Source organism: Mus caroli, unplaced genomic scaffold, assembly GCF_978045245.1.
Source record: "Mus caroli unplaced genomic scaffold, Mus_caroli_1 scaffold_10, whole genome shotgun sequence".
Taxonomy (NCBI): Eukaryota; Metazoa; Chordata; class Mammalia; order Rodentia; family Muridae; genus Mus; species Mus caroli.
In genome coordinates, this window is record NW_028227265.1 from 70,424,498 (window position 1) to 70,435,095 (window position 10,598).

Here is a 10,598-nt window from a genome sequence, read left to right on the forward strand (position 1 = left end):
GATGGGCTCATTCAATAATGCCTTGGCTCTGAGGGTTGTATGGCAACCCATGCACCAGACTGACTCCTATCATCTTGCAAAAGGAAACAAAAGAGGCTGAAGTATAGGCTGGTCCATTATCAGTCTTTAGTTCTTTAGGCTGTCCCCAGGCACCGCAAGCCTCAAAACAATGTGCAATGACCTGGCGTGCTTTCTTGCCTGTCTGTAAGGAGGCAAATATAATGCCAGAGACTGTATCTATGGAAACATGAGTATATTTTTACTTTCCAAAGTCAAGAAAATGGGTAACATCCATTTGCCACAAATGTAGGGGGCACAATTCTCGGGGGTTAACCTCCACACTGACTTGAGGCAATAAAGTGGCACAGGTTTTCCATGCCTTCACGATCTCTCTCGCCTCTGCTTGAGAAATTTTAAATCGTGATGACTAAGTCTTTGAATTAACATGAAATTTTGCATGAAAATCAATAGATGAGGCCATTAAAAAGACCATGCATTTTCTGGAAGCTGTATCAACTATACCATTCCCTTCTGCAAGGGGTCCTGGCAATCCAGTATGAGCACGAATATGTTGAATAAAAAAGGGTGAATGCTGAGTCAAAATAATTCTTTGCAACTTAATAACTAATTCTCCAATGGTAGATCTCAAATTTATTTTGCCTACTATCTCCAAACACTGCAGCATATTTACAACATACTGGCTGTCAGAAATCAAATTAAAGGGACCTGGAATAAATTCAAATACTTTAATCACAATTTACAATTCAATGACTTGTGGAGATGCAGGGGGAAACTGAATGGTAACTGGGGATGATCCTGTTATTACATAGGCTCCTTGTCCTATTTTAGAACCATCTGTAAAAACAAGAGGAACATCTGGCAATGATCTCTAGCAGTAATACAAGGAAATATTACTGGATGTACTTTAACCAAATGTAATATTGGATCCTTGGGGTAATGATTTTCTATAAGGCCTTGAAAACTACACCTCAAAATAGCCCAATTATCCTCCGTGGCTGTTAACACTTCAATTTGTTTAGCATTATATAGTACTATTAGACTTTCAGGTGCAACTCCAAAATACTGCATGCTTTGCTGTATACTAATCAGAGACAACTGAGCTACTGAGGCAGGATAATAAATAAGTGTCTTGGCTGGGGAGACTTTGGGGTATATCCATAACAGGGGAGCTCCCTGCCATAAAACCCCAGTGGGTTGCGACTCTGTTTGCAGTTCCCACAATATAAACTGTTTGGACTCATCTCGGCATTTCAAGGCAGCACTCTGAATACTCTGTTAACAAAGCCTTCCTGGCAGCATCAGTAAGATATCTGGGAGAATTTAAATCTGTATTGCCTGTTAAGATATCATATAATGGCTGTAATTGTTTATTGGTCAAAGAGAGATAGAGTCGGACGCATTGAATATCTCCCAATAACTTTTGAAAATCTTTCAGGGTACATAATCCATCTGTGTGAAACTGAATCTTTTGAGGGGACACATATTTTGCCATAATTTTTGTTCCTAAATAATTCACTACAACATCCTTTTGCACCTTTTCTGGGGCCACTACTAAATTCTGTTCCTTCGACTGTGTTACCACAAAGCTATAAGCTTCATCAAGCAAGGCATCACTGGGAGTGGCAAGAAGTATATCATCCATATAGTGATAACATTTCACGTTTGGAAATCGCTCTCAAACTCCTTTTAGAGCTGCATCAACATAGAGTTGACACATAGTGGGACTGTTCGCCATCCCTTGTGGCAGAACTGTCCACTCAAACCTTTTATCAGGTTCAGCATGATTTTGGGAGGGGACAGTAAAGGCAAATCTTACCATAGCATTTGGATGCAATGGGATAGAGAAAAAAACAATCTTTAGTATCTTAAACTATAATGGGCCAATTTTGGGACAAGGCCGAAGGCAATGGCAGTCCCCTCTGTATAGGCCCCATCAAGATCACTTACTTATTTCTCTCAAATCATGCAAAAGTCTCCATTTTCCTGATTTTTTCTTTATATATTTATATTTATAACTAATATTAGAGTATTCCAGGGAGATGTAGAGGGTCGAATATGTCCCAACTCCAATTGTTCTTGTACCAGCTCTTTTGCGGCTTTTAATTTTTCTGAGGGGAGTGGCCACTGAGGAACCCATACTGGATCCTCAGTAATGCTCCCTCAGTGGCCCCTAGGAAAAACCCAGTCCAGCCTGATCATTCTTTTTGCAAACCGGCACTGGAGAGGTTCTACCTTGCAGAAATTGCCCTAACCGTTTTCTGGGAATATATCCCATGTCCAGCATCATGTCACAGGCCTTGCTGCCATAGCCTCCTTCATTAGTCAGAACAAAGCCCATCTGAGTCATCATATCACGGCCCCACAGAGAGACCAGAACAGCCAACACATATGGCTGAAACTGGCCAGAATGTCCTTCCTCGTCCTTCCAATATAGGAAGCGGGAACTCATTTCAGGCATCTGAGAGTACCCGAGTCCTCTCAGAGTTTCTTGTGACTGTTGCTTAGGCCAACAAGAGGGCCAATCTCTGATACTGATGATACTATGATCAGCACCAGTATCTAGGAGACCAGATATAGTTTTTCCTTCAATCCTGAGCTTCAATAGGGGTCGGGTACCAAGATTTAGAGAGCAAAATATATTGGAGGTCCCAGTAGAGCCAAATCCCTTGTCCACCATTCTGAAACTTTGGCTGGAAATTGAGAGTGACAGCTGGGCAAAAGAAACAATTGAGCTATTCTATCACCAGGGGAAATAGCAACGATGCCTCTAGGGGAAGATACCATTATCTTAACCTCTCCTGTAAAATCTGAATCAATTACTCCTGGATGAAATATTAATTCTTGCATGGTAACAGAGCTCCTTCCCAAAATCAGTCCCACCATATAAGCTGGCAGTGGGCCTTTAAAGTCTGTGTTCACCAGCTGGACTCCCATGTGGGGTGTTAATACAAGTCGGGTGGTGGAACAGATGTCGAGTCCTGCAGTCCCTGTTGTTGCTCTCTGGGGTGACTCCATTGCATTGGTGGCCTCAAATTGGGCCATTCCTCGTCTACTGCCCCATATATTTGAGGGCCCTGGGGTCAGGGGCCCCTTTTCAAGTTTTTTGGCCAGGCACCACCATATCTGACCTACACTCATTGACCCAATGATTTCCTTTTTTGCATCTAGGACATAACCTGGGCACTTTTGGTTGCTGGTTTCTGGAACCACTCAATTGTGAACATTGACGTTTCATGTGACCTGACTGTCCACATTTAAAACAGTTATTATTCTACTGGCTACCTTTTCCTTGTGACATCTGTATGACAGTGGCAGACAGACCATAATTAGGAAGAGGTCCTCCTATTTCTCTGCATATTTTCATCCAGACCTCTAATCCTTTATGCTTATATGGATTAATTGCTCGCCTGAATTCTTTGGTGCACTGTTCAAAAATCATCTGCTTCAGTAGAGGCATGACAGCATCAGGGTCTCCAAAAACAAGGCCTCCTGCCTCTACAAGATGAGCCGCAAAGTCAGCAAAGGGCTCTGTGGGCCCCTGAACAATCTTGGTCAGGTTCCCACTCACCTCTCCTCTATTCAGAAGAGACACCCATGTTTTAGTCCCTATGTTATTAATTTGCTTATACACTTGGATGGGATAATTAGTTTGAGCTGCTAAAAATCTCCCTTGTCCCAGCAGCATGTCTTGATCCCAGGCTGGCTGGCCGTTACCAGCGTTGATCGCTGCTTGCTCAGCAGCAAACTCAATGAAAAATTCCTTCCAGTCCAGATATTGGCCTGGTGACAACCAGGCACGAGCCAGATTCTGCCAATCACTTGGAGTCATGCAGTAGTGTTACAGGTTCTCTAATTGCACTCTTACAAAAGCAGCCCTGACACTGTAAGAATGAACCCCTTCCGCTAATCTTTGAACAATCTTCCAATCAAACAGCTAGTGATAATGACCTCCCTGTGCATCCTAAAATACAGGAAAGCACTGGGCTCACAGTTCCCTCCAGAGAGTATGGATGCAGACTACACCCCATGCTCTGTCAGGAGTATACAGAGGTGGCTGCGGTGGCCCTGGCACCGAAGGTTCTACCTTCATTTTCACTTTCTCTAGACTGTCGGCTATGCTCTCCAGATCCCCATCACTAGAACGTCCTTCTGCCTCTGACTTTTGGGATCGCTCCTCTCTCACCTGATTTAGTGCCTCATTGCCCTTTTGGAGTTCTGCTCCACATCTTTCCTTATTCTCCATACAATTCCGTACTAGTACGCTTCCACACTGGCAGCACCCCTTTATCGAGAACTCCCTGTTCTTCTGCAAACTTCAAGTCCATCCCTAAATTCTCGCAACTGGGCCCTGTAAGATGTCCTGATACAGAGAACCAAGGAGCGACCTGATCCACTGTTTTTAAAAAGTTCTCCAGGGCCTCCGTTTTCAGCCCGATTCCTTTCACTTTCAGCAAGTCCTTAAGGGCTTGGCAAACAGTTTGACCTGAGGTTGAATTTCCCATGGTGCTTGGTACAACTTGTCCCAAAACCGGGAACCTCATCGTCTCAATCTGAGTACTTAACTTGTCCCACTTACCTGGGAACTTACCAGCTAGCTGCCCTGACTGTGATGAGTTCTGAATGTCCCGTATGGGCCACCATTTGTCACTTCTGTCTCCAACCAGCAGAAAAGAGCGCCGACACAGCATTCTTCTCAAAGCAGTTTATTCAGGAACCTTTCAACATGCATGCAGGAAAAATCTCTCTCGCCCCCAATCGCAATCCCTAATATAACCCCTCTACCACGTCCCATCAGCCCAGTCCATGTAACAGCAGTCCATTGACCAGAATCATGACTCGTCATATGGTCTGATCTTGCATCATGGTGCACCTGTGCATAATCAGGGTGTATGAGGAAGTCAGGTGCAAGTCATGAGACTTGGCTGCAGTCCTGGGCACCATCTTGGGACTGCTGCCACACCTGCTCCTCACATTATCTGTAATCAAAACATGCAATTCTAGACCTACGAATGTGATGTTTTGAACCTAAGACAGTTTACCACATCATCCTTGTTATGTGAAAAAGAAAGCCCACACTTGTGCAAATTAGAAATTAAACATGTTTAACATAACTATTTTTCAGTACTAATAGGTTCCAAGTACCAGCCTTGACTTGGAGAGGGCTACCTGAGAGGTGTTTGTAAGAACTGTGGAAAACAAAACAAAACAAACCCAAACCCAAACCCAAACCCAAACCCAAACCCAAAACCAAAACCAAACACTTCCCCCCCAAAAAAAGAAAACAAAACAAAACCCTGAAAGTCAATTGTGGGATACAAACTGATAGCCAGTATTCTGGTCCAGACAACTTAATCTGTACATCTCCAGACATATCAATCCAAGCATTTACTCCAGGTTCCTTTAACTATCCCAAGAATCAATATTCCATGACAACAGCCCCCTGATTCTTAGAAGACAGCAAATATATATTTTTTAATCATGATAAATGAAATCCAAGATCTCCTTGTCTTTGTAAGCACAGACAATAAACACAATTGGGTGGAATCCCAACCTTTCCTAGACCTAAATCATTCTTCTGTCCAAAGCTGACCTTGAAATCAGGAATCTGCCTGCCTTTGTATCTTTCTGACAAGCTGGCTCATAGTGCATCTGCCTCTGTTCTTTTAGTTCTATGAAGATCTTCATAAAATTGAATTTATATTTTATCATTATATTTTGCCTAGTTGAGTATGTGTGTGTGTATAATGTATATTTAATTTTAATTTTTTTACTTATTCTCTTTACATTCTGCTTACTGTCCCCCTCTATCAAATCCTTCTCCTGTCCTCCCTACTTCTACTTTGAGTGGGTAGGGAGGTATCTCCCCGCATCCTGGCACTTCAAATTTCTAGAAGACTAGGCACTTCCTGCCACAAAAGACAGGTACTATACTATACTCTACAGACCAAAAGAAGCTAAACAAGAAGGAAAGCCCAAGCCAATAAGTTTGAGTCTCACTTAGAAGCGAGAATAAAATAGTCATAAGATACAGAGGAAGTGGGGGTGGACTATGAGGGAGGGGGCTGGGAAGAGTAATTGGAAATTCAGGATCAGGTAGGTATAGGAAAGGACAGGAGAAACTATATATTTTTAAACTGAGATTTTCAGTTATTTCCCAAGGCCTCAAGGGTTGTCCTGAAGGTCACAGTGTTTAGCATTTTTACTGAGACAGTAGACACAACCTCACCTCTGGACTTGTGCTGTCTGTGATTATTATGGAGTCTGTAACCTGGGCAGAGAGGACAGTCCTTCAAAGGAGGAACATAAAGTATGCATACATGCCTTATGCCTAGCAAATGCCAACACTCATGGAGATCCATGCCCTGCTGGCTCTGTTCCAGGGGCAGGAAACTAAGTCACACCATCCCTTCCACATGGCCAAGCAGGACTTCCTTGGTGGATGAGTATCCAAGTGTCATTTCTTGTGGGAAGCGGGTGTGGCCGCATGGGCCAAGATGGCACCCTGGCCCATTGTCAGTCCCCACAACAGCTAAACGCACAACGGAAGTAGGATAAGAAGCTCAAGTCATTTTTTTTATGTGTTAGGGTGAATTTTAAATTAAATAATAGTAATAAAAAATAAATGCTTCCATTATGATTGTTATACAAGGAAACACAGAGCTATCATTGTTTTCAAGCCATTTCTTTTCTTGTCTTCATTCAAGCAAAGAGTTGCCTCAGTTAAACACTATATACTATGTCTCACTGGGTTGTGAGTACCAAACACAAAACAGTTAGGATTCTAGGAAGCTGTTGGAACAGGAAATTTCACTACTATTAAAATATCTTTGACTGGTTTGAGGTGGAATCTCAGAGTTGTTTTGATTTGTATTTCTCTGATGGCTAAGTATATTGAAATTTTCTTTGTCTGCTTCTCAGTCTTTCAGTATTCCTCAACTGAGAATTCTTTGTTTAGCTCTGTACCCCATTTTTAATAGGGTTATTTGGTTCTCTGGTGTCTACCTTCTTGAGTTCTTTGTATATGTTGGATATTAGCCCTCTATCAGATGTAGGGTTGGTAAAGATCTTTTTCCAAACTGTAGGTTGCCATTTTGTCCTATTGGCATTGTTCTTTGCCTTACAGAAGCTTTGCAATTTTATGAGGTCCCTTTTATTGATTGTTGATCTTAGAGCCTAATCCATTGGTGTTCTGTTCAGGAATTTTCCCCATGTGCCCATGTGTTCAAGGATCTTCCCCACTTTCTTTTCTATTAGTTTCAGTGTATCTGATTTTATGTGGAGGTCCTTGATCCACTTGGACTTGAGCTTTTTACAATGAGGTAAAAATGTATCTATTTGCATTCTTCTACATGCCAGTTGAGCCAGCACCACTGGATGGTTTTAGTTCCTTTGTCAAAGATCAAATGGCCATAGGTGTGTGGGTTCATTTCTGGGTCTTCATTTCTGTTCCATTGATCTGTCACTGTACCAATACCATGCAGTTTTTATCACTATTGCTCTTTAACACAGCTTAAGCTGAAGAGGTTTGCAGCCCCATAAAAGAAAGAACAATTTCAACCAACCAGCCACCCCTTGAGCTCCCAGGGTGTAAACCACCAACCAAAGAATACACATTGAGTGACCCATGGCTCCAGTAGCATATGTAGCAGAGGAATAATTATCGAGCATCAATGGGAGGAGAAGCTCCTGGTTCTGTGAAGACTGGATGTCCCAGTGTAGGGGAATGTCAGGCTGGGGAAGTGGGAGTGTGTGAGTGTGTAGGGAAACCCTCTCATAGAAGAAAGGGGAGGGGGAGGGGGAGGAAGGAGGGAGAGGGGATAGGGGATTTTTCAGAGGGGAAACTAGGAAAGGGGATAACCTTTGAAATGTAAATAAAGAAAATATCCAATTAAAAAAGAGAGAGAAAAGAAAATATCTCTGGCACAGTAGAATGAGGAGATAAATCTTGTATTTGAAATCATTACAAGATTATAGAATTGGAATTTATATAAGGAGAAAAACCTGGGGTTTGATGAAAGTATGAGACATAATGTGAATATTGATAGGAGTTTTTAAAGTTCAGTCTCCAGTTGCTCTGCATTGGTTCTTTTTAGCAAATAATATTCTTTAGAAGGTAGACTTCACACTGGGTCTCCATGGATACAAGCCAAGCTACTCTGTAATGAACACACACACATACACAGAGATTTTCACACCCACACTGATTTTTACAGGAATTGTCATGATCTTAGTTGGTTAGGAGACAATAGCAATAGAAAATATTTCATCATCAGGACCTTGGGTAATGATGGTGAAGATGACGATGGAAGAATTTGCTAATGGACAATTAAATCACAGGAAAGTGGAGAGGGGACAGAACAGGAGAAAGAAGCCTTGGTATAATTTCTTATTCTGTCATGACTGTGAATGTCATGCTAGATAGTTTGCTGCTAGAAAACTCTAAACTTGATAAATTAAATGACATCTATTCAGAAAGGGTCTGGTGGTGATAAACCCAAATGAAAACACAGTATGACATCATGGGGTGCAAAAAGGTGATGATCACTGACAAAGCCAGACCTTGGAGAGTCACCCTTCCCACAGGTGGCCCAAGGACAAGTTCTCAAGTCAAATCACATTATAATTCAAAGATTCAACTTATAACTTACAGGGAAATTTTCTGAGATTATTGTGGATATGTTGTAAATAAAATAAATTATATGAAATGCTATTCTAGTACATGTGAATTGGGAAACAAAGATTCACATACGACATGTTTTGTAGACCTCTATTCAGTTAAATACAAATTAAGTATACCTTAAACTTTACAAAACTCCTGTGGAAGAGTTAGCTTCTTACAGAAATAAGTTCCATAAGATGCAATATTAAAGCAAGAGACAGATTCAATGTTCTTTTGAAATTCATTTCAGACTCAGTGATGTTTACTTTTATGTTCAATATAAAAGTCAGTAATTACACTTCAAAACCAGTGCCCTATATGATCGAAATATTCTCTGACAGTTTTATTGCTTATATAAGAAAAACTTAATTCTCCCCAAGCATATCATATCAAACATTATTATGTATGAAAGAATTAATTTTCTATTTCTTCTTTAGTCATTAATATTTTGGATAATAATGTAGAGTTATCCACACCCCTAAAACATAATCGCACAGAATATTAACTCTATTTGTTCTCTTGACTTTAAACTTATCTGGGAGTGTACACACCATATTTGAAAAATCTAGGTATCTGTAATCACCAAGTGTGTTTTGGATGATTTCATCTCATTACACATATACATGACTCTGTCAAGATGGAGGCTATCTCCTCAGTTAACTACCTATTATTAGAAACATGAAGCATAATATCAACTGTGAAAATCTATTTCTTTGTAAGCAAGTTTACACACAAATTAATTTACAAAATAAAATTAACATACGTAAAACAAAATACAACATTATGGCCCTTTATACTTCAGGACTTACTTAGAGGTTGATGCACATTATTTAATTCACACTATTTAATACACCTCATCTATATATGATGAACACTTTGACAGTGTTCATCATATATAGATGAGGTATATTGTAGTAATAGCATTGTTTCTCTTATATTCCTAAGAAAATATAAGCACACTAAATTGAATCACGTGGCCCACTAAGACACATTCTTGGAACAATCTCTAAAGTATGTTCTTAGCTATTAGATTTGCATTCACCCTGGGACTACTTTTAATTAATATTATATTGAAGCTAGCCAAACATTTTCTTTCACCTTCAAGATTCTTCTTTGTAATTAATATAAAAGACTCAAGAACAATCACATTTTTAACTTTTTTTTTTTTTTACTTTTTGAGATTATAATATAATTACAACTTTTCTCCCGTTTTTCTTCTTTTAATCCCTTGTATATAGCCCTCCTGGATGTGTTCCAAATTCATGGCCTATTTTTCTATAAATTGTTATTACAAGCATATATTTATGTAACACATGCATGTATATAAGCATGTAATAATATATTACACAAAACACACATATTTATCTGTATTTTTAATACAAACTTTATTGTGCATTTGTTACCAATATTTACGTTTTCATGACTGAACTTAGGTATTTCATAACCGGGAGGTGTGCAGTGCATTTGTAAAGCACTCTCCTTAATTATGTATTCATGTGTTCTTTTTTACTGCCTTCCTTTAAAGCATTCTTTTTCCATATTTTTTTTGTTTTGTTGTTGTTGTTGTTTGATTTTTTTTAAAATTATCTAACTGTATGAGTCTGAACACTGCCTCCTACCTTGCAAGTACAGTGCTACTTGTCATGAAGACATCAAGAAAGGATGCTTTATTAAAATTAGTGTGAGCTTTCACATCCCACAGTATGAGGTTCTGGTGCTTCTAGGAATATTACTGAAGATATTAAGTGGTTTCTTGAAGTGACTTATACAAACTTCCCTGATTTCTAGCAAAAATATCCATCACTTCTTTTAATAGAATTACACAGAGTCTAATAATAGTGTTAGCTTGATGGTGAAGTTATCCTCCACCACAGTCTCATTATCTACCTGTAAGCTCTGAAAGTAAGTTTATAAAGAA

At 39.9% G+C, this 10,598-nt stretch overlaps 1 protein-coding gene across 1 annotated transcript; it reads right to left on the bottom strand.

Moving 5' to 3' along the window:
• Nucleotides 1-2,191: 2,191 nt before the first annotated feature.
• LOC110300833 (endogenous retrovirus group K member 7 Pro protein-like) lies at nt 2,192-2,698 on the bottom strand. The gene has a single exon (XM_021171093.1). It carries the CDS (start codon nt 2,696-2,698, stop codon nt 2,192-2,194), a length of 507 nt encoding a protein of 168 aa, XP_021026752.1.
• Between the last annotated feature and the right edge of the window lie 7,900 nt (nt 2,699-10,598).

Bases quoted from the DNA above. Each gene is read 5' to 3' on its own strand.
- LOC110300833 (XM_021171093.1), bottom strand. From the start codon at position 2,698: ATGGTGGACAAGGGATTTGGCTCTACTGGGACCTCCAATATATTTTGC.